This window comes from Panthera pardus, unplaced genomic scaffold (genome assembly GCF_024362965.1).
Source record: "Panthera pardus isolate Hobbes unplaced genomic scaffold, ASM2436296v1 HiC_scaffold_19, whole genome shotgun sequence".
NCBI classification, from domain to species: domain Eukaryota; kingdom Metazoa; phylum Chordata; class Mammalia; order Carnivora; family Felidae; genus Panthera; species Panthera pardus.
The window spans coordinates 19470212-19496609 of NW_026526754.1; the positions used below are offsets into that span (position 1 = coordinate 19470212).

At 59.8% G+C, this 26398-nt stretch overlaps 1 protein-coding gene across 3 annotated transcripts in view; it reads left to right on the top strand.

The window, feature by feature from the left end:
• Positions 1 to 23543, top strand: part of CMIP (c-Maf inducing protein) — a 232581-nt gene extending 209038 nt beyond the window's left edge. For all 3 annotated transcript variants that reach the window (XM_019413076.2, XM_019413079.2, XM_019413080.2), the window contains 11 exons: positions 6172 to 6237; positions 7470 to 7496; positions 7735 to 7783; positions 10564 to 10671; positions 12750 to 12866; positions 14362 to 14502; positions 15257 to 15304; positions 16362 to 16508; positions 17402 to 17507; positions 18859 to 18929; positions 21524 to 23543. In XM_019413076.2, coding sequence (XP_019268621.1) covers positions 6172 to 6237; positions 7470 to 7496; positions 7735 to 7783; positions 10564 to 10671; positions 12750 to 12866; positions 14362 to 14502; positions 15257 to 15304; positions 16362 to 16508; positions 17402 to 17507; positions 18859 to 18929; positions 21524 to 21577 — 934 coding nt within the window. In that variant the 3' untranslated portion in view covers positions 21578 to 23543. The remainder of the gene's footprint in view (positions 1 to 6171; positions 6238 to 7469; positions 7497 to 7734; positions 7784 to 10563; positions 10672 to 12749; positions 12867 to 14361; positions 14503 to 15256; positions 15305 to 16361; positions 16509 to 17401; positions 17508 to 18858; positions 18930 to 21523) is intronic.
• The last annotated feature ends 2855 nt before the right edge of the window (positions 23544 to 26398 follow it).

A 26398-nucleotide genomic window follows, 5' to 3' on the forward strand; every position in this document is an offset into this window, starting at 1 on the left:
TGGCTGTTTTCCACAAGCACCTGGAACCCCAGGCCTTCTGGCCCCGTCCCTGACTCCGATTTCTCATTAAGCATCAAGGGTTTGTGTTTCATCATGCAGCTGACACACGGTTTTTTTCCTTCTTCACAAACGTGCTCACGAATGCGGACTCTGTTCTCCCTGGTCTGCTTCTAGGCCTCCTGTCCGCCGGGGTTGTGTAGCCACCAGGGCGTGGGGGGGGGGGGGTGTCAGGTGTCGGGTGCTGCCCACCGGGAGGCGGTCCTGACTACTGACCACTGCCCGGAATAGCACCTCACCCCTGCCTGAGGGTCTCCACGAAGCTGGTTTATGTTTCCAGAAGCCTTTTCACCTTGGGGTGGGACAGCACCTCAGAACACCATTTGCACCTGCTAAACTCTTCCTGGCCCTTTCCCTTCTCTGACCCTGCTGCCCGCTTGCATCTCTGGCCCACCCAAGGCCCTCAGACACGCCGGACCCACAAACCCCTGCAGCTCCACGGGGTGACACGTCGGAAATGACGCAGATTCAGAGCCAGACTGCTGAGTCCAGGGCTGTGGATGCCAGGAGGGCTTGTGGCCTTGGACGAGTTTCGTGTCCTCTCTGAGCTACACCTGCCTCCGGGACGTTCTCTGGGCACCTTACAGGCACAGACGCTAGGCCAGTGGGAGTTACCGCACTTTCTGGGTATAACGGGGCTTCCTCTGTTTTAAGACACTGTTGGGAGTGAGGTGCGTTCCCGATTCTGTAGCGCTTTGAGGGGAAGAGAGCCCCAGTGAGGCATTCAGCACACAGATCGCAAGAAGCATGTGTGGTCTGAGAACTCAGGACCCGTGGCCTTCTGACTTAGCCTGCCGTGCGCTGCAGGCAGCGTTCTTGGCTCCTCTGGGCCTTGGTTTTCTTGTCCGTACGGTGCGTGTCGTGACGTAGGGCCTTTCTGCCGGCCCGGCTCTGGTTCTTGGTGACAGTGCACTGCTGTTCCCAACTAGCACACTCCTCAGTCAGAGTTACGTGAGGGAGGGGAAGCGTGGACGATCTAATGTGGAGCGGGGCTTCTGAGCAGGGCATTGTCGGGGCCACGGGAGCCGTACTTGGAGCCGGGGCCCGGCCTGGCCCATCCACCGGAGCCGGCACTGCTCTTCCCGGAGCGTGACGGCAGCCCAGCCCAGCCCACAGCCCCGGATTACTTGCTTGTTCCCAGAGGAAGGCGTGTGCGTTGTTGGAATCTGACACCTTTGAAAAGTAACATAAACCACGAGAAGTTCCCTGGAGACCTTTAAAAAGGAAAACTATTCCCAGCGCAGGCCAGCCTTACCCTTTTGAGGCCCGGGCCGGGTGGCACGATGGAAAGAATGTGGACTCGGGAGGGAAATCCGAGCAGGTTCGGGTCTACGGTAGTTTGGAGTCCACCTCTTAACCTGCTGGGCAGCTGTGTCCAACTCACGCATCTATTCGGGCATCCCGCTACCAAGTGCCCTCCGCACGCGTCCACCGGGCCAGGCTCTACGCCAAAGGCCAGGGCTCCCAACTCCTCTCCTGCCCTCAGTCCCTCTGGATCTGAGTGGCGCCAACTACTGGCAGTGGTGACGTTGCCCGCCTGGGGGGGTGGGGCGTGGAGAACTGCTGCACACGGTGGGGGGCCGCAGGCAAGGGGCCGCTCTTCCTTCCGGGAAGAGAAGAGAGCAGACGTCCTGAGGGAGAGGTGGGCACATCCACCCTCTCTGACCAGCTCGAATCTGGCTGTTTGTTCTTTTGCAAAAACCCGGCGTTTGGAAGAGGCCCTGGTGGGCTGGAGGGAAGCGGAAGATGCCTCATCCTCGGGGGCCTTAAGGGAAAATGCAGACAGACGTGGGGTCGTCCCGATGACTGGGCGGCGTCACTAGAACGTAGAAGGCAGGCGCTGGGGAGGGGACACGGGAACCGTCGGACATCGCCCAGGGTGGTCCTGCCTGGGAAGGAGCTGCCCCAGCCCGAGGCCGCAGCTCCCCTGTGCGCGCCAGGCGCGAGGTGCACGGAGGGGACCGGTCGGGGGCTTGCAAGCCCTGTCACACAAGGAATGGCTGAAATGGCTTCTGACAGGCTGAGGGATGGCAGGGAGGCGGGACGTGACGGTGGGGCCAGGACCGAGTCCGTGAGCGTTGCTGGAGTCTGACACCCCCACCCCGGGGTTGGGGCCCGCGAGAGTCGGGGTTCGCGTTGGGCGCTGTCCGGGCCAGTGTGCCCGGGCCTTGCGGCTTCTCGGGGCTCAGGCTGGCGCGTCAGCTCCTGTTGTGCGGCCGGGGCCGCGTTCTCCCCATGCCGCGGACGAGCTCTGTGAATCGGGAGGAAAGGGTGTGCTGGGAGGAAGCGTCTCGTCTGCGGGGCAGCTCAGAGCTCTGCTTCGGGCGGCAGCTGTCAAGTCGGCCTGCGGCTTCGCGGGGCGTAGGTCACGTCTCCGCCAGGCCGAAGCGGCTGCCCCGGGTCCTGGGAACCACCCTGTCCCCGTTTCCTGTGTCCGCCCCTTCACCTGCCCCCCTTGTCCCTGGTGTCGCCCACCCCCAGCACAGCAAGAGAAGGGGACTTCTCAGCCGTCTGGCCTCAGACCATCCGCGCGGCGCGGCATGAGGCGGGAGACCTGGGCCTCCTCGCACCGACTCCAGCTTCTCCCCCTGTGAGCTCCGTGGCCTTCGGCGGCCGTCCGACCTCTTAGGGAGCAAAGAGCCTCTCTAGAGCCAGCCTGGCCCCATTAATGCCAGGACCAAGTGTCTGGGGAGTGACACCTGGGACTCATTGGAGGCCTGCAGGACGCTTATGCTGCCTCATGTCCCTTTCCTCCCTGAGCACGGGGCAGGCCTGGCTGCCTTCTTGGGGGTGGGCAGTCAGGCCGCTTAGAGCCTGGTCGCTGATCCCCCTTCGATCCTAGGCCGGGCCGGCCCTGCTCTCCGGAAGCCCACGGCAGGTGCTCTGCTGGCCACGGGGGGCCCACAGCCCACCCCCCGGGCCTGGCCAGCTTCTGGGCACCCAGCCTTTGCCCGACACACCTGCCACGTACCCCCAAACTTGTAGACCTGGGCGTTTGGAGCAGACGAAGGCGCCGACCGCAGACTTGCAACTGGCTTGGCCGAGGCGAGGGAGGAAATCCGCCGCCCTCTCCCTCCTCGTGCCCGAGGCCCCCACGCTCAGCCCCGTGTGAGCTGCCACAGTGCAGCCGGCAGGAGGCCGAGCTGTGGGCCTGGGAACACAGGTGACGCACAGTGCCCCACGGAACGGGCCTGTCGATGCCCCCTTCTGTCCAGGAGCGACCCCGGGCCGGGCTGTGTGGCCCTGAAGCCCAGCGTGCGCCTCACGCCCGGTACAGCCCCAGCTCCGTGGCCTCTGACACCCACTAATTATGAGCGGTTTGAAGTCTCCTGGGAGTTTTCTCTGTTTAATGGTATTTCTACGTAGAACATTTTTTTTTTTTTTTTTAAGCAAAAGAATAACCAGGAGTGCCTTTCTCCCTAGAGGGAAGTGGCCTTCCTGCAGAGATGTAAGCGGGAGACGGGGCGTCGTGTCGTTCCGTTGATGGAGCACGGATGTGGGAGCCCGGCTCCTGGGTTCAAGTCCCAGCTCCTACCAGCTGTGTGACGGCCGGCGCTGGCCCTCACTGAGCGTTCTCATCTATAGAATGGGGGTGGCGGGTGCATCCAGCTCAGCATATAAACAGACACACGGTGTATCGGGAGAACAATTAGGGACAAATGTCGAGAAAGCTCCTCGGGGTGGTGGGGGGCAGAGGAGCACCGGATGATGATGAGAACTAAATGGAAACGAGGACCACGGTTCCGGTCTGGGTCCTTTCCTCTGCCCGGGCTGGTCTGAGCACCGTCGGCGCCTCCTGGGGGCACCGCCAGGCGTCAGTAGGGGTCCAAACGTAGCGCCCCCTCCTGCCAGGATCCGGGTCAGACTGCACACTCAAGCTTGCAGCTGGGGACACGCACCCCACTTGACAACATTTCCTTCCACCTGGGAGTGAACCCCACACCCTGGCCGCGTCTCTCTCGTGTGTACCGGGGCCGCAGCTCAACAGTCCTCTTCTGGGCACCAGCCGTCCGCCTGGCCTGGTGCCCGGCATGGCAGGTGCAGAGATAAGACGCAGCCCCTCCCAGGGTGCGGGCACCTGGGTGCCCCGACCGTCTGCAGCTCAGGCGGGGCCGCTCCAGTGGCCTCGGTTCTTGTGTGAGGGGTAAAGCACCGGGACTTCGGAGGTGCCCGCCCGGCTTAGCACAGTCGGTGAGAACTGGCTACTCCTGGGTTTGCTTTCTGGCAGAGTCCCCCAAACCAGAGAAGTAGGGGGACCCGGGGCAGGGACAGAGGTCACAGCCCCAGAGGCACCTGAGGTCAAACCCAAACCCCCAGTTGGTGACTTGTGCAAATATGAGGCATCTCTGGGCTTTGTTTTCCTCCTGCAATATGGGTTGTCGTAATTGGGGTCTCGCGGGGCGCCTGTGAGCGTTAACCGGGACCCGTGTGAACGCTCTGGCTCCTGGTAAAGGCCCGTCTGTCCTCTGGCTGAGGCACTGCCGTGTCCCACACGTTCCTTCCCCTGCCCCTGACCCTGCTGGCTCCCGGGGGGCCGGCTGTGCTGGTACCGTGTGTGGGGCACCCCTGCCGACTCCACAGCGGCCTCCAGAAACTCTTGCTTCCTTTCTGGGGACCTCTCTCTGCGGTCACCCTGCCAGCTCCTTAGCCACTCCCTGCCTGTAATACAGATTCGCAGTGGGTGGTGGTCGTGGGGCCATTTCCATGGTCTGAGCAGTGAGTGCTCTCTCAGCGCATTGCAGCTGTCATGCTCATTCATGCCAAATGTCCCTGTTCTGGCACAGTCGGCCCCTAGGTGTGGGGGGGGGGGGGGACCCTCCAGTGCCTGGTCTCACCTGAGGCCTCAGCCAAAGCCTCAGCTGCCGTCTGTCAGAGCTGGCGGGAGCCAGGCCTGGGTCTGATCTCCCATCCACCACAGCTGTATTAGCGTGCACAGTTAACTTCTCTGAGCCTCAGTTTCCCCATCTGTTGAGTGAGGCTGATCTTCACCGTGAAGAAGAAGCAGGCGAAGTTCTCGGCGTGAAGGAGTATGTGCACAACGTGCCGGCAAGGTCGCAGCTGCTGGTATTTGTTCCATTACCGTCATCATCACCGTCATTGGCAGGGACCTTTTTTTTAGTTTATCTATTTTGAGAGCGAGTGTGTGTGAGCAGGGGAGGGGTAGAGAGAGCAGGAGAGAGAGAATCCCAAGAAGGCTCCACTCTGTCAACACAGAGCCCGATGTGGGGCTCACGCTCACGCACAGTGAGGTCATGACCCGAGCGGAAGTCAGACGCTTAACCGACGGAGCCACTAGGCGCCCCTAACAGTGACTGTTCAGGAGAAAAAAGCTGTTATCTGGACAGAGGAGTAGAAGTAGCTGATAAGTCAGGAGGGTTGCCCCAAACTGCAAATGAATAGCATACCATTTTTATGTTTTATATGAGTAAGTCTACAAATTTGCCACCGGGTTCTGGACAAAGATGAGAACACCTCTGCGTTCCCCTCATAAGCCCCCCGGGCCAGACTGCTTGGGCGGCCGCAGCAAAATTACACAGACCGGGTGGTTTTGACAACAGAAACCTGTTTTCTCGCAGTTCTGGAGGCCAGAACTCTGAGATGATGGCGTGGGCGGGATGGGTTTCGTCTGGGGCCTCTCTGCTGGGCCTGCAGTCACCTTCCTTCTTCCCGTGTCCTCACACAGTCTTGCCTCTGTGTGCGTGTCTGTCCCGGTCTCTTCTCGTGAGGACGCTGGTCGCACTGGGTCAGGGCCCACCCTCACTGCCTCGTTGCACCTTCACTGCATCTGTGTTGCCAAACACAGACACGTTCTAAGGTGCCGGGGTTGGGATTTCAACCTGATAACTCAAAAGTCAGAAGGAACAACGATCGGGTAACCTGGGTGCAGAGGTGAGGTGGGATGAGGCCCCAGGGAGCCAGATGGCTGGCCCCTTCGGTTGCCTGAAGGAACTCTCTGGACGGGTTCTGTCTTTCAGGCTGGCAGACACGGGCCGCTCATCTTCCCAGCTCCCTGCAGGCGGGAGGTGGCTGGAGCACGGTTGGCGAGTCCCCGCCAGACCCCCGCCCCGTCCTTGGCCACAGTCCGAACCTGACTTTCCCCCCTTCTCTCTCTAGGTCGGACTACGATGACTGGAGACCGTCTCTGGCCAGCTTGCTTCAACCCATTCCATTCCCCAAAGAGTAAGTCCCACACCGGTCTCTGACCTCAGTGGTCCACCGGTCACCCCGAGAACACCGCGGGCGGTAGTGGGAGATGGAGAGGTTGGTCCTCAGCTGTGAGGCCCCTGGGGAGGCCCCCCACCTCCGGAACACGGGGAGATTACCTCATGGCAGCGACACGAGGATTCGCTGAGCCAAGCAGGCAAACAAAGCCCTCCCCACCGAGCCTCCGTGCAGGGGAGTTAGCAACTTCTGTTCTGCTTCAGGTGGGAATGGGAATACCTGTCTGTGCTCTCTCCGGTGGCCACAGCGAAAATCGGAAGATAATGCACGTGGAATTGCTCTCTGTGCCATGCCGCCCGCCATATGCTGAAAGCTCTCTTATTGCACCCATTACGATTATTAGCTTGTGTTCCACAGTGACTTGGGCCAGAAATGGACCCTCCCGTCTCTCTCTTGCCAGCCCTTGTGCCAATATTGAATTTATCACAGGAAAATAGGGAGAAAACTGTCTAGTGGATAATGGCCTGCGGAGAAGGCTTTGTCGGAATAACCCGGCCCTAAAATGCCTCCAGGTCTCTGTTTTGACAGATGTGGAGAAGCCAGGCCTCAGGAGGCAGCTCAGGGCTCTCTCAGGAGCCGATTAACGAGCCTGTGTTTATGAAATGTGGCTCTCCGAGGGGGACATTATACCTGGTAATTGCCCCATTTGCTGGCCTGGCCCGTCCCTGGGGCCCCCAGGACTCAAGACCGGAGAAATCCGACTCCTGAGAGCCACGGCTGTCTCCAAAGAGCAGTGGCGTCACTGGCTGCGCTCGCTGTCCCCATAGCCCCGGGGACACATGTGACGGTGGGCCCATGATGCAATTCGCTTGGAAAACGGTCCCCAGATGCCCCTCTGATGCACGGCGATAATTAGCACAGCCGCACCTTAATGGTGGAACAATTAGTGCACACACCTGGGTCTCCGGTGCCCGCGTGCACGTGCTCACAGACACCTGCTCAGCACCCACAGGTGTGGGACCCGGGCCATGGTGGGCTCGGTATGCTCCCGTCGCCAGGATCCTGGCCTCGTCCAAGGAGGCCTTCGCTTTGCAGTTTCCAAGAGGGACAGAGTGTCCCTGTCTCACTCTCAACCTCCTCCTTCTTCGGATCAGACATAAAGCTGCACCGTCCCCAGGGGAAGATCTTTGGATCACTGAGGGTTTCGAAAGCCCCCCGCTAACTGCAGTTTCCCTTTGCTTTTGTTACAGAGCCCTCGCACACGAGAAGTTCACCAAGTGAGTATTTGGCCACCTCCCTCATCACCTCCTTCCGGTGCGAATGTCCTCTGCCGCGGCCATGCTCAGCGGCCAGCCCTCCTTCCAGCCCGTTCTCGGTCACGTGCATAGCCAGGCCTGCCCGAGGGTTTTCCTGACCCCGCCAGCTCCCCCGCCCCAGCCCTCCCCTCAGCCCCCATCACCGTCCACACAAGCCAGGACCCTGGCAATGACTCCGCCCCCACCCTGTCTCTTTCAGGGAGCTGAAGTACGTGATTCAGAGGTTTGCCGAAGACCCGCGACAAGAGGTGAGCCCCCCACTCTGCCTCTCGAAGGCACCTTGTCAGGGCTACGGCGTGATGCCTGTGGGCCACTCTGAGCCTTCTGTGGCTCTGTCGGGGCCTCTCTGTCTCCCACAGGCACTCAGAACACTGTACAAAGGCTCCTTGGCCTGGAGCATGAACACAACCGCCACTCCCCCCCCAACCCCCCCCCCCCACTGCTGTGATTGGGGGGTGGGGGTGCCTGGCCCATGATGTCAGCCTTTTACTGTAAACTCAGGCTAACCAGAGGTGGTTTGCCACCAGCTGGCGGTTTCTTCTTGGAGCACAGGCCTTGTTAGGGGCGGGCTGGCACAGGGGCTCCCAGCCAGCTCCAGGGTAGTGCTGGTCCCTCTTTAGCCCTGCCGTTCTGACATCCGCAGGTCAGCAAAGACATCTGAGCTGGGAAGACATCTGAGCCGGGGTTCATTTCCTGGGCATGGTGGCTGAGGGCCTCTGAAGGGCCGCTCTGCACCCCCCCCACCCCCCGTATCTGGGCTTCAGGGAGAGGTCAGCTTTCCCCCTGAGGCTTCGTGAGCAAGGACTCGGGTGGCCTGGGTTCCTCCATCCACTGCATCAGGGACATCAGAGACACCTGGCCTTGGTCAGGTGCTCACCCTGTGTCGGGCACCTGCGTTTTCTCCTGGAGTCCTTGCCACAACCACGAGTGGGGTGTGTCGTCAACCCCATTTAACACCAGAATTACCCTCCTTTTGGAGCTGAGTGACATCTCCTTGGCCACGCAGCTGGTACCTGGCCAAGGCAGGGTTCAAACCCAGGGAGTCTGCCTCCAGAGCCTGTTCGGTAGGTGGGGCCAGGCGGGGCTGCAGACATGAGGGGGACTCCCACTGGCCCTGCCCCGAGGAGCTCACAGCCCCCTTCTCCACCTGCATGGATCCTGGGGTGTGATGAGGGGATCTGGCTTCTGGCTGGGGACAGACCCCCAGCAGAGCGGAGGGTTGAAGATGGGCAGAGGACGAAGGGATTCCTTCTTCTTTTAATTTTTTTTTTTTTCCAACGTTTTTTATTTATTTTTGGGACAGAGAGAGACAGAGCATGAACGGGGGAGGGGCATAGAGAGAGGGAGACACAGAATCAGAAACAGGCTCCAGGCTCCGAGCCATCAGCCCAGAGCCTGACGCGGGGCTCGAACTCACGGACCGCGAGATCGTGACCTGGCTGAAGTCGGACGCTTAACCGACCTCGCCACCCAGGCGCCCCAGGGATTCCTTCTTCTTAACAGAGCCAGAATATATTCTTTTCCGGCCCCACGGTGAAACATAGTTCTAGAACACCTTGATTCTAAGCCCTGATTCCAAAAGTGGTTCCCCGGCTGCAATGGGAAAAGCGGAAATGCTAGCTAGGCAGGTCTGGGCTGCGCTAAGCCATTCTTCGATGCATGTGAAGACAGATTCCCAGAATTCCCCTGGAAAGTGAGCCTTTATTTCAAACACCAACTTTGAAGTTGAAGAATAAAAGTGGTCCCAGCTGCTTCCCAGAGTGGAGAAGCAGAGCCAAGTGCTGGGAGGAGACTTGCCAAGCCCTGCACCATACGCGAGGCCCGGGGGACTGGTGAGCGAGGGGCCAGGCCGGTCTTGCGGAGGGGTGGGGTGCAGAGGCCCGGCACCGCCCCCCCCCCCCCTCCTCGCCAGGCCCTGCTCCGGGCTCCTCTGAACCTCTTCCTTTGATTCTGTTTCTCATCCCCTCTCTCCCCTCCCACCTTCTGCCTCCTAAAGAAGCCGGACTTCTAAACCGTTTGATACATTTGCCGAATAGAGTTGCATACTCTTGATTCCCTATTTTTTGAAGTAGACAAATTAACATTTGATATTTTTCCGACTCAGAGGGAAAGAAGTCAAAGCCCCCCACCCCCCTGCCTCTGTTTTCTGTTTACTTGTGTGTGGGTTGTGATCAATTGAATATCTGTAAGTAAGTGGCTTTTGGCAGCAAATTGTCCTTCCTTCACTCCTGAAGGAAATGATTGGCCACTTCTATCAGGTTTCTTCTGAGGACAGAGAGGAGGTAAGAAACAAAGGCCTTGGTTTCCCTCCCTCTCCCTCTCTCTCTCTTTCTCTCTCTTTCTGCAGCTATAGTAGGGTGGATGTGGATGGAATTTCTCCCAAACACACATACGTGTTTGCACACGCCCACCCACCCACCCACACGCGGAACTCTGGGAAAGCAGTTGAGACCCAGAGAGAGCGGTGCATGTGCATGAAACCGCCCCACCCTGGACAGAGCACCTTCCAGGGAGAGGCAAAGACTCAGAAGGTGGCTCAGGGGACACGCAGCAAGGGCAGCAGGCAGACCCCCAGTGGTGGAGGGGGCAGATGTCCTGAGAGAGCAGGACAGAGGAGGGTCAGACAGCTGAGGGCAGAAAGCAGGAGACAGGACTTAGAGGTGCAGAGAGAGAGGAGACGAAAAAGAGCTGCCCCCTGTGCTGTGCCCGGAAAAAGGCGTAGAAAAGGGGACTGAGTTGAAGCAGTAGCTTTGAGCCTGTCTCCCCCTGATCTGTCCACAGACTTGCTTCTATTCAGAGCAGCTAACCAAGCCAGGCCTGGCCCTTCGTCCCGCGGAGCTGATGGGGAATGGCTAGCGTTCCCCAGTTTACAGATGCCACGGTTTTTCCCAACAGGCCTTCTGTGGAATTCAGTAGGAGGTCGGAGTCGCCAGACTAGACGTTAAACAGATTTCTTAAGTGCGGGACTTGTGGGAGCTGGTCTCGTCTGTGTGATGGGGCTGACTGCTGTGCCCCTTCTCTGCTGCAGGTACACTCATGCCTGCTGAGCGTGCGGGCCGGCAAAGACGGCTGGTTTCAGCTGTACAGCCCCGGAGGGGTGGCCTGTGATGATGACGGGGAGCTGTTCGCCAGCATGGTACGTGGGACGGGACCCTCGGTGGGCACTGCGGGCGGGGACCGGGTTTGCCCCGCCTGATGAGTGCCAGCACTGTCCCGGTCCGGCAGTGGCCAGCCTGGGAATTTCCGGATGGCATCGGAGCCAAAGAGGAAGATGGTGATGAAGACGGTGACCAGGACTGTCGCTTTCTGCCTCTCACCCGAGCAGGCACCAAACCGAGGGCGCGAAAGTCCTGTTCTCGCCCCATCTCACTCGGCTCCGTCGGGAGGTGACACGTAGTGTTACCCCGCTTTCCAGGCAGGCAGCAGAAGCCCGCGGCGCTCACTGCCCGAGCTCATGCAGCTCACCGTAGTGGCAACGTTCAGATCGAGCTGCTGAGATCAGGTCGAGCTGCTGAGGGCTCAGAGTGCTCAGAGATTCTGGAAGGCACTGCAGACCCACCAGCTCGCCCGACCTTTGCGATGAGAAGTCAAGGTCAGGATGACCATCTCCTCCGGGAGACGAGAGGTCTGACGTCACCAAACCCACAACTGGGCACCCGCCGTGATTTCCAGTACTTTCTTCGTGCCGGACACTGTGTTGGCCACCTCACGTGCCCTGTTTCTTCTCGGTCTTCAACTTTATCCCATAACCACGCCTGTGCTGAGGCAGCTCCGGACAGGTGCCGTGGCTTACCTGAGGTCACACAGGCTTTCAGCCTCCAGGTCCCTCCCTTGATGGGGCCCACGCTGTCCAGAGCCTGCCCTTCCAGGGGCAGCGTGACCGTCTCCTGAAGCGGGGCACAGACTGTCCTCCAGGTGGCCAGTGACCTCAGCTGTCCCTCCTGCTCGCAACACCAGCTGGGTTCTGTGACCAAGCGTGTTCCCAGCGGCGAGAAAAACAGGATTCAGGGGGCCTCTCTGCTGCGCCCTCGCTTCGCCCCCTCGTCTCTAAAACGGAGTGGATCACCAGGCGATCGCCCGCAGTGACGGAGGCAGGGCGCCCAGCCAGGGCCTAGCGCACGGCCCGCCCAGAAGTGACAGCTGTGGTTGGTCTTCTCTCTGCTGGGCCGCCCGTCCAACAGGGCCAGCTCGCGAAGCTCTCCGCAGTGACGACAGATCCGGCGCTGCCTCTGGAAGCTTTCTTGAAAGGGACTTATTTTTAGATCGTTTTCCTTACGCACTGGCTCTCCACTCCTCACCCACTGCCTGACAAGTCCCTCTTGAGTGCCCTGTGCATCCTGGAAGTGCACCCCCCCTCCCCACTCACGAGGGCTCCCCTGATGTCACAGCTTCACCACGGCAACAGCCGGCGGTCCCCCACCCTGTGTGCGGAAGAACCCGGGGGGCTGGCAGCTTCCCCACCTGAGAGATTGCGTCTGTGCCGGAGTTAACGATGGAGCGGAAAAGATACACGCGGAAAAGGAGGCAGGCAGCCCCTGAGAGAGCAACGCGGCGTTTCCATGGAGACACGGGGGGCAGGAGCGGTCCCCTTGATGAGGCTGCCGTTTCCAACCGTGGAAGGGCATTTGCCATTGCACAGAGGGGGAGAGCACACTAGGCATTTGGGGCCCCGGCCCTGTTGCTTGGGGTCCCCTGCCCTCGGGACCCACCTCCAGAGACACCGGAAAGAAACACCGTCGCCTTAGTGTCTGCCCCGCGTGTAGCCCAGGTGGAGCAGAATTTGCCAGTTCCTGGGTTTTGGGGGCAGGTGATCCCTGAGCACCTGTGGAGCTCATAGGGCGCTTGGGAAGGGGAGGCAGGGCTCCCTGCAGGTCTCTGTCCCACGTGTGGTGGCACCGTACCCCCTGAACACTTACTCCCCGTCCCACCCCTGCCCTGGCAACCACTCCACTTCCCGAATCTGACACCCCAGGTCCCTTCCGTGTGTGGAATCCTACAGGCTCTGTCCCTTGTGATCGGCTTACTGACCACCACACCCCTGTGGTTCATCTACACCGGAGCACCTGTCGGTGGGAAGAGGGGGGTCTGATGGTCTTTTCAGATCTGGTGTCCAGAGAGGGTGTGGGGAATCCTTCCGGCATGCCACCGGCAGGCATCTCGGGCCACAGCCCCACTGTGGTCACTGCCCTTCACGTGGGCTGTCTCCCGTCATAGGTGCACATCCTCATGGGCTCCTGTTACAAGACCAAAAAATTCCTGCTCTCCCTGGCGGAAAACAAGCTGGGACCCTGCATGCTCCTGGCGCTGAGGGGGAACCAGACCATGGTGGAGGTAAGGAGCTGGCCTGGGTCCCTGGCAAGGCTGCTGTCTTGCCCGGTCCTTCGTCTTTGTTCACTGGGCACCTTACAGGAGCCCAGAGCTGTTAGGGCAGCTGGGAGCACAGCGGTGGAGGAGGTAGGTGTGGCCCGGCCTCTCCCGAGTCGAGCGGGGAGCGGTAGCCCCCCGCCTGTCACAGTTGATCCCTTTCACTTATGATCAGGGGAGGTTTCTGCCCATTTGTCTATTGCTGTGGAGCAGGCCACCCTGGTGGGGGGGGGGGCTCAAAACAATGGTACTCATTTATTTGGCTCACGGATCTGGGGGTGACTGGGCTCAGCTGACAGGTTCTCACCCTGGGTCTCTCATGAGGAGACCGGGCCAGCTGGGACTCCAGGCCTCTGTCTATGAAGCAGCCTGAGCAGAAGTATTCCTGTTCCCCGGGGAACACATGCCTGGCCCAGGTCCCCCCTGCCTCATCCTAAAGTCCCCAGAAGCCTGGGGCCCCCAGAGCCACTGTCCACAGACAGGATGGCAGAAGCCATGTTGCTCTTCGCGGTGCAGCCCCAGAGTCAGGCAGCAGCACTTTGCCACGTCCTACCCATGAGAAGTGCTGGCCGGTAGTCACGGCGACGGGGATTAGAACACCTCTCGGTGGGCAGAGCATCAGAGAACTTGAGCCCCAGAGCGTCCCTGCCAGTGAGATTTGGGGGCCCAGGAGTCAACAAGAGGCCCCACAGCAGGGCTGAGGAAGAACAGAGGAGGTCAGGATGGCTGAGTCAAGGGGTTGGCGATTTTGGTGGATGGGCCCAAAGAGCCTAAGTCCCCAAAGGCCCCGGTGGGCGTCTCGGAGGTTCACTGAGATGCTTGCGCAGGGAACTTGCAGGACGGGGGTGGGCAGGGAGCCAGGAGGCAGGTGAGCCGTGCTGTGAGGGCCTGGGCCGGGCAGGCTTTGCTTGGCAAGTGAGAAGTCCCCGGAAAGGGCTGCCCGCATGCTAATCCTGGGCGAGAGGGCCGGAGAACAGAGATCGCGTCGGCTCCCCAAGGCTCTGGGAGGCAGTGTGTTGCAGGTGTCCCCCGGGGCTCCAGTTTCATTCTGAGCCTGTCTTGCGCACCAACCATGTGCCAGGCACGGGGGGATAACTAGGGATGGAAAGAGGTGCCCTGTCCTTTGGGCTCTCTCCCGACCCTTGAGGTCCTAGCACGCATCATTTCTTCCCGCATTTGCCGAGAGCCTGCTGCGTGCTCAGCTGGCTGTGCACGAATGTTCCCGTGGTACAGACGGGAAGCTGCGATACGTGATTTGCCCGGGTCACCCAGCCAGAAGGACAGCGAGGGGGGAGCGTGGATGCTCGTTTGCAGGATGAGATCTCGGGGCACGTGGAGCTCGCGGAGCTTATCCGAGACCCCTCCCTGTGGCGCGCGGGGCTGTTGGCACGGGCTGAGGTCCAGCCCTCCGTGCCTTCGAGGACCAGCCCTGCTGTAACGCACCTCCGCTGCTCTCGGGCAGATCTTGTGCCTCATGCTGGAGTACAACATCATCGACAACAACGACACCCAGCTGCAGATCATCTCAACCCTGGAGAGCACGGGCGTGGGCAAGCGCATGTACGAGCAGCTGTGCGACCGGCAGCGAGAGCTGAAGGAGCTGGTGAGTCCCCGGCCCGGCTCTGGGGCGCACGTGCCGGGCCCGCCAGAGCACGGCTGGGGTGCAGGGGGACGGAGCCCGGGTCCCCCGCCCGCACCTGCGCGGGCCTCTGTCTCCGCGAGTCCTCCTCCAGACCCGCAGAGGTCGGGGCTACCACCTGCCACTTTCCAGGTGATCACAGACGTGTCAGGTCGGTGCCCCAAAGTCCCGGAGCTCCTACGGGGCCTGGCCAGGAGTCGCATCCTGCCTCACCCCAGGGCCCTGCGCGGCAGCCACTGCCTCCCTCCCCATATCCCACAGGCCCTTCTTTAAGTGCACCAGGGCTGGGCTTCAGAGGGGTGGTGAGGCCACACCTCCCTGGTCTCCTGGAGCAGCTCTCACCCGGCGGCCGATAGGAGACGGTGTATAAATACTCCAGCTCCCTCTCCGCACAGGTGGGACACCTCTGAGACATGACTTCTCCACCATGTCCCAGAGGACCCCCAGCGGTAGCGGTACCATAACGCTCCCTTCCTGGGGGGCCTTCGCCGTCTCACTCGCCCACTCCCCTGCTGGCGTTTCTGGGGATTCCCTCTCTGATAAACCGGCCGTGTTCACACCTTGTCTCGGGGTCTGCCCCCGAGACCGAGACCACCGCGTGGCCTTCGGCCGCCGAGAAATAAAATGGCGCTGTGCGTGATGTCATCGGGGAGGGGGGTGTGCAGGCTGGTGGCCCAGGGGAAAGAACGGGTCGTCATCAGTCCGGTTTCTGTTGCAGCAAAGGAAAGGCGGGCCCACCAGGCTAACACTGCCCTCCAAGTCCACGGTGAGTTGGTTTTATTCTCCTGTGGGGCTGGGTAGAGGGAAGAAGGCAATTAGATTAGACCTCCCTGATGAGGAACTTTAGCCGGTGGAGCTGACCAGGGGCCCGGTGGCACGTGACAGGCCAGCTTTTCCAGGAGGGAACCAGGTTCCGGGAAACCAAACACGGTAGATTGTTGCTGGTATTAACGTTAATATGTTACCAGTTAATAATAGTACTAATAATATACATTGAGCATTTACGTACCAGATACTGGGCTGTTCATTTTATCACCACAACAACACTGTGAGGTTCGCGCCTCTCTCCAGCCCCACTGACAAGGTCTTCGGGGATCTTAGTTCCTTCTATCCTGTGCCGCCGTCCTTGGCATGAGGTTTCTACCTCGTGGTCCAAAAAGGCTGCTCAAGCCCTGGCCATCAGGTCTCCATTCACGCCAGCAGAAGGAGGAAGAGCAGAGAAGAACATGTCCCTTCCCTTTAAGGGCTTTCCGAAAGTTCTCCTGGACACATCTCCCTGTATACCATTGTCCAGACTCGGCACACGGCCACATCTAAGTGGGAGATTAGCCTTAATTCGGTGTGGCCGTGTGGCAGCTAGAATCCAAGGATTCGATCACTAAGATGAAAAGGGAGAGCGGACATTCCCCACAGCCGCCTGGTAGTCTAGTGCTCACGCGTGTCTTGCCCTCCAAAGGCCTTAGAGGTGGGGGGACCTCAGTGTTCTCAGGCGGGCAAAGGGCCCAAGCTGCTGCCTGGGAAGGGGAGCTGGCCAGGTACACACGTCCGTGTGCATGCACACACGCCTGCGGGAGGGACGTGCCTCGGAGCACCCCAGTCAGTGACTCAGGGTGTGAGTCACGGCACTGGAGGCTTTCTCCCCCACCCACGGGGACGTGGGGGCAGCCGCTCCCAGCACCCCCCTCGGTCCTACCCCCCCCCCAAGCCGCACCGTCACCCCTGCTGCAACTGTCTACGGGGCAAGGGAAGGGGTGCGGAGGGGTCTCCGGAGCGCCTGGCAGCCCCGGGCCCTCCCCGAGAGCCCGCCGCCTGTCTGTTTGCAGGATGCCGACTTGGCTCGTCTGCTGAGCTCCGGCTCTTTCGGAAACCTGGAGAACCTCAGTCTGGCCTTCACCAACGTGACCAGCGCCTGCGCCGAGCACCTCATCAAACTGCCTTCTCTCAAGCAGCTGAACCTGTGGTCCACTCAGGTGCACACTGTCTGCCTGCACCCTGCTCTGCCCCCACCCGCCCCCGCATCCTGCCCCCTCCTCCACGCCCCTGTGCGCCCCTGCTCTGCGCCCTCCTCTGGGACTGGCCTTCCTGCCTGGAGCCCGGGGCCCAGTCTCCTGATTACCCCGCCCCTCCCCAGCTCAGCACCCCCTGCATAGGCCAGAGGACACTTAGGACCTCGTGAAGGCCAGTGGCCCGTTTCACAGTTGGAGCTGCTGAGGCCCAGGGCAGGGGTGTGCCCAGCAAAGCGTCAGAAGCCCTGAGAGGCGGGGCCGAGCCGTGACGCTGGTCTCCCTCACCCGCCTGGGTAGCACACGGGCAGCTCGGGAGTCTTCCTGTTGTGATAACAACCACAGCACACCGAGGCTTGCCGCCCACGCTCGGTGTCGTTTGCGCTGAGAAGCGCCGTGCGTGGATCAGCACACGTGGTCTCCACTCCCCACCTGTGACGTGGAGGCCCCGCCAGAGCCCTCCTTTTATAGAAGAGGAACCAGGTGTTCCCGGCAGTCTGCCCTCCAAGGCCCGTCCCGCCCCATCCTACCGTCCTGCCCAGGGAAAGGCGGCCTTGGCCCTCACTGGTAGCCGAGCCCCTGAGTTCAGAGCCCTCCTTGACAGACAGCAAGACCGACTCCTGGGAAGGGCCCTTGGCTGGCCCGCATCCCACCAGCAGAAGCCGGACTCGAACCCCTGTCAGGGGAAGCATTTGAGTCTTTGGAGAGAAGCGAGGGCAGCCCAGATCCCCCGGCTTGAAAGGCGGTGGCTGTGTCCCCGTCACCTTCCTCCACCGCTGCCTCCAGCCTCGGAGTCCTTTCCCTGAGTGCCGTGGGGACACGGGTCGATCCCCAGGGCTGAGGGGTTCTGTGCTCCACAGTTTGGAGACGCCGGCCTGCGGCTCCTGTCGGAACACCTCACCATGCTGCAGGTGCTGAACCTGTGTGAGACGCCTGTGACCGACGCCGGCCTGCTGGCCCTCAGCTGTGAGTCCTGCGGGGGTGGCCAGGGTGGGCAGGGCCTGCTTCGTGCATGCGTGCACACGAGCATCCATTCATCCACTCACCCATCCACCCATTCATGCGTGCGTGCATCCGTTCATTCAACAAGTGCTCATGAGCACCTGCTGTGTGCCAGGCACCGTTTTAGGTGCTGGGAACACAATAGGGGACATATCCCTGCCCTCATGGAACTTATATTCTAGAAGAAAACGGAACAACGAGTGCCCTTATCCTCCAGATACTTGTCTGAGGGATCAAGTTCGGGAAAGTGCCCTGGGACAGGCTTGCCCTGCTCCCCTGCCCAGTAGCAGCCATCAGCCGGGGTTAGATGCGCAGATTCTCAGGTCCTGCCCCAGACCTGCTAACTCAGAAACTGCAGTTTAACAAAATGCCCAGGTGATTCCCACGTGTGGTTGAAGTTTGAGAAGCATTGCTCTAATAGAAGGAGCCACAAAACACCCAAGGAACCCAGAAGTGCCGATTCCTGCACCCCAACCCTAATCTACCAGAGCAAAGTCTTGGGTGCTGAGCCTGGGAAGCTGCACTGCCCATGTCCCACCCACTGGTTTAGATGACAGGCCCCATGCCTCAGCTGGGAGGAATCATGGAGGGCTTCCCCGGGGAGGTGACCGGATCTGGGTGAACAGGACATACGTGGGAATTGGCTGAGGGGGTTGATACGCTGGGCAGGGGCCATGGCTCCTACAAGGTTGCTGGCAAATTCCAGATGGCTTGGGAGCGGGAGGAGACAGGGGTGATGGAGGGCACAGAGGATGAGGTTTGGGGACACTTTTCTGCAAATGTGCTCTTTGGACACTGTCATTGGAGTCACACAGCCCCTGGCTCGGTGCCCCCAGGAACGGGATGGAACACCGCACCTCTGATGGGTGGCTCCTGACCCAACCAAAGTTCGAGGCGTGCTTTCAAGAAGGGGGGTCCTGGGTCAGTCCTACTGGGAGAGCTCCCAGAGCTCCCCTCGGGGAAGGGCCCAGCGTGGCCCACTGGGGCTGACCTGGGATGTGGCAGGCACACTCTGGGGAACTTCAGGGGACAGCAGTGCAGGGACCTGACAGACCAGAAGGAAGGGAGGCTCAGAGAGCAGGGAGAGAACATAAGCCCAATTCAGACCAGCTCCTGCCTGAAACAGACTTTATGTCCTGGTGGTGCCCTAGCAGTGACCCTGAAACCCTCCCACCCCATCTCCTCTCCCGCCCCATCTCCTAGACAGGGGCCTTGGCTACAATAGTCAGCCCCCCAGCTTGACTGTCCCATACCTGCAGCTGCCTTTGTGGGGTTCTCACTGACCTAATGCCTGTGTCTGTCTGTCCTTGTACAGCCATGAAGAGTCTTTGCAGCTTAAACATGAACAGCACCAAGCTCTCGGCTGACACCTATGAAGATCTGAAGGTAATTCTTCGCTTCCTCCCTTTCTCCCTCCCTTCCCCCCTTCCCTCCTTCTTTCCTTCCATCCGTCAGCATCTAGACACCAGTGCTTTGCCCTCGTGGAGCTTATTCTCCAGCAAGAAAGGCTATTACACCGGCAGGTAAGTCAGTAAATAAAATAATGGCAGGTAGAAAGGAGTGGTAGGGAGGAAGCCAGCAGGGAATTGGTAGATTAGAAATAGGGAGGGCCTGTTTGGCATGTGATCATCAGGGATGGTCCCTTTGAAGTCACATAAGCTGAGACCTACAAGATAAGAAGCCATGGATGCAAAGGATGACAGGAAAAGCAAGGGCAAAGGTCCTGAGGCAGAAAGGGTTGGTATGAACTGACTTTGTAGCAAATGTGACTAGAAAGTAAGAGAGAACAGACTTGGGCCAGACTGAATAAGCCCTCATAGGTCACAGAAGGGTTCTGGATTCCATCCAAGTTCAGTAGAAAGCTTTCAGAGACTCTAAGCAATGTTGTGAGTTATGCTTGTAAAGGCTTGTTGTGGCTGTTACCAGGAAAACTGATTTTTTTTGCTGGAGCCGGGGGTGGTCCAAGCAAGAGTAGAAACAGGGAGAACATCGACAGGGCTGATGCAGTCATGGGTTAAGCTCCTGGTCCTGTAGCCTGGGCTAGGTTGGCACTATAAAGTTGGGGCAAGAAAGAAGATCTGAGTAGGGAAAGGTGGGCACGTTTCCTGGGGGACTCGTGGAGCTTGGCCTTCAGAAGTCTGCTGCCCCCAACACTCTGGGTCCAGTACCAACTGCCCCGGAAGGAGTGAGTGGGGCTGCAGATAAGCCAGCGCTGAGGACCGAAGGGCTGGGCCAGGCAGCCAAACCCACCATGAGATGCCAGCACCTTCACACGCTGGAAGCCACTTGGAAGGAATCCCCACGAGCAGGGACCACCCCTTCCCCGCCCCACCCTCAGCCCTCCAGCTCAGCCAGACCTGCGGCCAGCTTTAGAGCACCTACTATGTGCCAAGCCCAGGCTGGGGACAGGGACAGGACCAAGGTGCATCTGGTTCACCACTGCCCAGGAGGAAGCTCCGTCCTGGCAGACGGATACCTGCAGTAACCAGGCCAGGACAGGGCTCAGGGACCAGCAGGGAGGGGACAGGGGACAGCCAGCCCTGCTCAGTAGGGCAGAAGAGCCTTCACAAAAGGAGGTCTTGAGAAGGGAATCTGCCGAGCAGGCCAGGAGAGCCGTCAGAGGGTCCTAAGGAGCATGTGAAGCGGGGCAGGGGTGCGGCCGGCGCAGAACCAGCCCGAGTGCACCCTCCAGGGCCTCCCCGACCTGCCGGGCCCAAGTGGGCGTTTCTGCACCGTTGAGGGTTACTGTGCCCCCTGAAGGCGAAGGAGCACAGATCCGGGTGCCCTAGCCAAGCAGCAGAGGGGTGTGGTCAGCCCCTTGTGGAGAAAAGCCGCTTTTGTGCATCCGAGAGACCCCATGGTGCCAACTTGAGCATACTGGCCAGTGACGCCCAACCTCTGTGCTGCAGGCATCGGATGGCCCCGAGGCTGTCTGTCTGCCTGGGGGCAGGCGGCCTGCACTCCACATCAGGCAGGCAGGCAGGGCCCTCCAGCTCACGGCCCCGTCTCTCAGGAGAACCTGGAAACCTCCGTGCCAGTTTGCCATCTCCTGATCGGAGAGGTTGGCTTAAAGAAGTTTTTACAGTGCTGCACAGGCAAGGCAGCCCCCAGTCTGTAGCCTCTGCCTGAGCAGCAGGGCTGGGGGCCCACGAGCCAGAGCGCAGGGGAGAAGCGCGGAGGAGCCGTGCGCACGCACGGTAGGTGACACTGGCCGGCGCCCCCACGGAGAGTCTGGAAGAGGGAGCAAAGGGAGGAGAGCCATTAGCCCTGTCTGTGCAGCGAAGGCTTGTGGAGGGAAGGCCGGCTGTTTATAAAAGAAGGAAGAGAGGCGATGTGTCTGGGTGGCAGGGATGGAAAGCGGGAAGCAGGTATGAACAGCAGGTGGAAGCTTGCAGTCTAGACGGTTCCGACGCGGGGGCGTCCCGCAGGGGAAGACTCGCTGCCCCCCAGGTGCCTGCATTTATGGCGATCCCGCCGCATTCGCCTGCCCGATTTCCGGTAGCGATGGCCTGTAGGCGGTGGTGCCAGTGAGGGTGGTTCCCGCCTGTAGGGCACACGGCCTTGTGTCGTTCAGGGCGAGCCGTGCGTCAGGCGGTTCCACCCTTAGCGCCGTCCTGTGAGCCGTGGCCGGATCACGCTGGCTCCACAGAGGAGGAGGCCGGGGGCTCTGCCCCCCGGGGTCGTGCAGCCAGCAAGCGGCAGAGCTGGGGCTCCCACCGGGGCTTTCCGCCTTCAGAGCCAGGCATCCACGGCCTCGCAGAGGCAGGGGGCACGGAATCCCCTGCAGCTGTCCGCCCACCTGCGACCCCCGACCCCGGGGCTGCTGCCCTGTGCTCCCCGAGGTTACCCAGCTCTGAGCCCCGGGGAGCCCCGACGGCAAGGTGGGGAGGGCACAGTGGGAACCCCGGCCGTGGCTGCGGGGGAGCCAGGCACCGCCGGGCCAGGTTCGGGAAAGGACCGTCCTCCTTGCTGCCCCGCAGGCCAAGCTTCCCAACTTGAAGGAAGTGGACGTCCGCTACACGGAAGCCTGGTGAAGCTCCCGGCTCGGCAGGAAGGAGTTTGCAGCTGCAACACACGACTTTTGACTAATAGCCGTAGAGCGCCGGCCCTGGGGTCCCGCCCCCAGCGTCCCGGCTGTGAGATAGATGGGGGAGTCTTTCTGGGGGCAGAGGGCGGAGGGGGGAGGGGGTGGGGAGGGGGGCCGTAAGCACGCCCAGCCCCGCCTAATTCTTTTAGCTTCATAATTGGAAACCTTGACCTGATCCAAAAAGGACTTTGTAGCAACCAGAGGAGCATCAGCGGGTCGGGGGAGAGGGTGGGGGAGGGGTGGGGGCCTTGGGGAGGGGGGACCCTTTGTGGATTTTCTTTGCCTTTGTGTTCAATGCTGTGTGGGAAAAGTCAACTCCGATGCCACCATCACACGACCCTGATGGGCCTCGAGGGCCGAGGAAGGGTGCTTTCTTCCTCACAGGCTCCACCGAGAACTCGCCCCCGCCCCCCACCATTGGGACAAGAAAACCCAGACATGTCATTGCACCGTCCTGTGTCCTCGCCATTGCTATGCAAAGTGATTCTTGTTGTACATAAGATTTAAATAATGCGCCTATTTAAGAAATGTTGACAAATTGCGGGTCTGGGACCTGCCTCTTATTTATGAAGTCTTTGACCCTCCCTCCCTCCCTCCTGCCCTCCCACCCCGCCCTCCCCTGGCCCGTAGTACTGTATAAACCAGTCAGCTGTTGGGGTAGTGGTAGTATTATTGTTATTTTTTTAAAGGAAACAGACAAAAAAAAAAAAACCTCCTTGGAAAATTAATTGCTTTTTCGTAATGGATTCTGTATGCTAATGCTCGGCCGTCTGTCCGCCCGCCCCCACTGTGCGTTTCCAATTCCCAGATGTCTCCAACTTGCCCCCGGGTGAGGGTCAGGCTGGGGGGCAGAAGTGGGGTCCCCACGTTGTAGTCCTGTTCCTGCCAGGCCCCGGCTTTCTCTCAGCCCCCCTCTTACGCCGTTTGGGGGGTGCTAACCTGTCCTCCCTGGTCCATCCCCTGGAAGAGCTGCCCCAGCCCCGTCCCCCGGAGAGCTCCCATCTCCGGTGGCCTCTGCCATCCCTGTCCCCACTGAGACTGCGGCCTGTGGCCTCCCCGCCATCCTGTGCTTCACGTGGTCTCCTCACGCATGCCTGCTTCTCTGCATGGTCTCTTGGGAGAAGAGAGAGACGTCGCCTCCACCAGCCTGACTGCCCACCCCACCCCTATGAATGTGACCGCTACAGCACAGACACCCTTTCTGTCCCCACACCTGCCCCGAAGACAAACCAACCTCCGTTTCTTTTGTAAACAGTCGGCTTTTTCTTAACAAGCCCTCCCTGTACAGAACAGCCCTTTTATGGTTTACTTGGGGTCCCCTCTCCCCCCAAGCCCCCTCTTCTGTTGGTTTAGCACAAATACCGTCCCCCTCCGGCACCCCCAGCCCTGACCCCTCAGTCAATGTAATTGTTTTATATATATTTAATCTTATTCAATGGAAACCATGCTTTTGTCGTTTTATACTTTGCTAGGTAGACTTTATTACCCACCCCCCCCCCGACTATGCCCTCATTTTTTTAAAAAAGGAAAAAAAAAAAGAAATTGGGTTTCAGTCTTAATTCATTTTACGTGCCAGGTTTTATTTTGTGTGTGCGTGTGAGTGTGTTCTGTTTCGTGTTTTGTTTTCTTCTGTTGTTGTTGTTTTCTGTTGTTTGGTTTTATTCTCTCCCCTCCGGTCCCAAACTTTATAGCACTCTGGTGCAGGAAGAAGCAAAAACAAAAAAACAAAAAAACAAAAAAAACAAAAAAACAACAACAAAAAAACTCTAAAAAAGAAACAAAAAGAGCCGAGACATGCCATCTTTTCCCTTCGCACTGTTGCTTTTCCTGATGGTTAATACTACTGTCACGTTAGCTGTGTTCAGAGATGTGAAATACTTTCAGGCAAAAATAAACTGTAAGTGACTCATTGACATCTGGCCTTTCTGTGTGGCTTCGAGGGAGCCTTTCGGCGGGGACGGGAAGGGGACAAGACCTGGGCCGAGGTCAGGACTCCTCTGAACGTCCCGAGCTGCTCACCCTCGGCACCGTTGACATTGGGGGCCAGACCCTCCTTTGTCACGAGGCCGTTCTGTGCATCCGAGAATGTCCTGCGTTGCCCCTGGCCTCGGCCTGCTAGATGCCAATAGCACCCAGTCCCCCCCGCCCCCAGACATAACAGCCAAAAATGTCCACCAGGGACAAAATCACTCCCTGGGCGAAACCCAGGCTGCCAGTCTCTGCATCAGGGCCCTCACGGCAGCTCTCGTCCAGAACTTATAGGACCGATGGGCCTCTTCGTCACCTGGGGGTCTTGGGAAAATGCGAGTTACGATTTCCAAGGTCTGGGTGGGGCCCGAGACTCTGCTTTCCAGGACCTCTGGGAAACCCAGATGCTGCTGGTGTTTGGAAGCCTCTCTGAGTTCAGCAGCCTAGAGCCATCCACCCGGCTGCCTGCTCACCCACATGTCCCCAGGAGGCAGTTGGAGGAGTCCAAGGAGAGACTTTGTTTCCACTCCTCTCCTAAGTCATTCGCTTTGCAGGGTTTCTTTGCCCAGTGTTACCCCAGCGCGGTGGCCCGTCGCTCACACCCCACATCCAGCCCGTTGCCTGCCTTCAGAAGCCGCTTGAGAATGTTCCTGAGTCTCCTCCTCCTCCATCAGTATCTCCACCTCCCTCACCCTGGGCCGGGGCCCCTCATCCCTGTCCAGGGGACCGAGCAGCCGCCTCGCTGCCTCCCTGGTCCTTCCTACACCACCTTCCTACCCTCACTACCTGCCCTGCCTCTCCACATCCCTGCTGCCCGCTCCTGGCCCTCCTCACTTCCAGGGGCCTCTGGCCACACGGGGAAAGCAGGAGCCGTGGGCGAGGATCAGGAAGGCCCCAGACTTCAGGCGTGGCGGGCGGGCCAGCTGCAGGTGGAGACGTGCGTGTACGAGGCGCGAACGCCTGCTCCATCCCCGATCCTTCCCACCCAGGAGAGGGGGGCGGCTCACAGCAGGTGCGCCCGATACCAGATGGAAGGGGGGTCCCTGCCAGCCGTCCCATCCTCGGTCCCCCTCCTCGCTCTGTCCTGCATCACCTGGGGCTCCTCCACCCACTGGCTTCTGGGGGAGCCTGGAGAGTGAGGCTGCCCGGCCAGGGGTTCCCCTGGGCGTCCCAGCTTCACAGTAGTTCCCTCCACAACTCTGGCTCTCGGAGGAACACCTCTCCCCTCTCCGGGTCTTAGTCTGGCGGGACCTGCCCGCTCCCGCTGGGAAACCTCACATCCTTTGCCTCCGCCTGCCCCCCAGAATGCCCAGAGTCCAGCCAGTGCCCTCCCCCGGCACAGCCGAGCCACGGTGTGTCTTTACTTTTAACCCAGTGGCTTGAAACAACAGAAACTTACTCTCTTGAGGTTCTAAAGACCAGGACGTCAGCAGGGCCCCGCACTGTCTGAAAACTCTAGAGGAGAAAACTTTCCCTCTCTCTTCCAGCTCCCGGGGGGGTCCTGGTGTTCCCGGTTGTGGCTTTGCCCCTCCAGCCTCTGCTGTGTCCCACAAGCCCACCCCCCACCCCTTCTCCAGCGAATCTCCCTCTGCTTTCTCTTATCAGGACATCTGCCATTGGATTTAGGACCCACCTGGATGACCCAGGATGACCCCGTGGACAGATCCTTAACATGATCACATCTGCAAAGGCTCTTTTTCCAAATAAGGTCATAGTCACCCGTTCCAGGTGAATGTATCTTCTGGATTCGACGTTTCATTAATCCTCCTTTGATGACTGGGGCTCATCTTGAAGGCTATGAATGATAGGGAGGTTGCAATGATCGGGCTCATTTTCTAACGAAATGCTTATACCGCCCCTCCTGTGTGCCAGGCACAGTAACAAGGGTAAGGCTTGTAGGTCTGAACTCATTTACACCTGATACGCCTAAGGGGTGGGTGCAGATATGATCCCTCTTGACCGATGGGGAAGTGGAGGCCAGGAGAGGGTGGGTCTCTTGGTCAAGTCCACAAGGGGAGTGGCGGACGCAGCCAACCTTAGAACCCAGGCATTTTGGGAAGATCTGTCTGCTGCTGGCTGGTGAATGGATGGGGCTGGGACCAGGGCAGGGACCTTGGAAAGAAAGATTCAAGAGGAGCTTGGGAGTGAAAGTGCGGAACACGGTGCCTGGTATGGAGGGAAGGCCAGCAAGGAGTCAAGGGTAATGTTCACGTTCCTTGGCTTCTTCTCACTGGGGGCTTCGAGGGCCTAGAATGAGCACCTCTGCCTGGCAGCAGCTTTCTCGGTGGCCTGCCCGGCTGGTGTGTCAGTGCCCCTGCGTTCTCCCTCCAAGTGGAGGTGGAGACTCCCATCTGCTTCCCCTGGGGACAGTCTGCTGTCCCCAGGGCTCACCAGCCTGTTAGCACTTCCTTCTGCTCTCGCCCTCACTTTCCCTCCATCCCATCCTGGGACCGCTTCCCAAATAAGCCACCCATGCTGGAATCTTCATCCCAGAGCTTGCTTCTGGGGAAGCCCAAACAAAGACAGTGGCTAACCATGCTAGGGGACAGAGGGACAGGTTACAGGGGGAGCCCCCTCCCCCACAGGCTGAGAAAGCCCTCCTAAGGAGACTGCACGGTCGCCGGGCACAACTGCCTCAGCCTCAGCCAAGCCAGAAGGACCGTGCAACTGGGGACCTAAGAATCAGCTTGCACCTGTTTTCAGAGGTGGAGGTGGAAGCTGCCAGATGCTCTCACACATTGCTGGCAGGCATAGAAATTGGCTCGGCGGGTTTGGAAAGCGTGTCGACTAAAAGCTAACC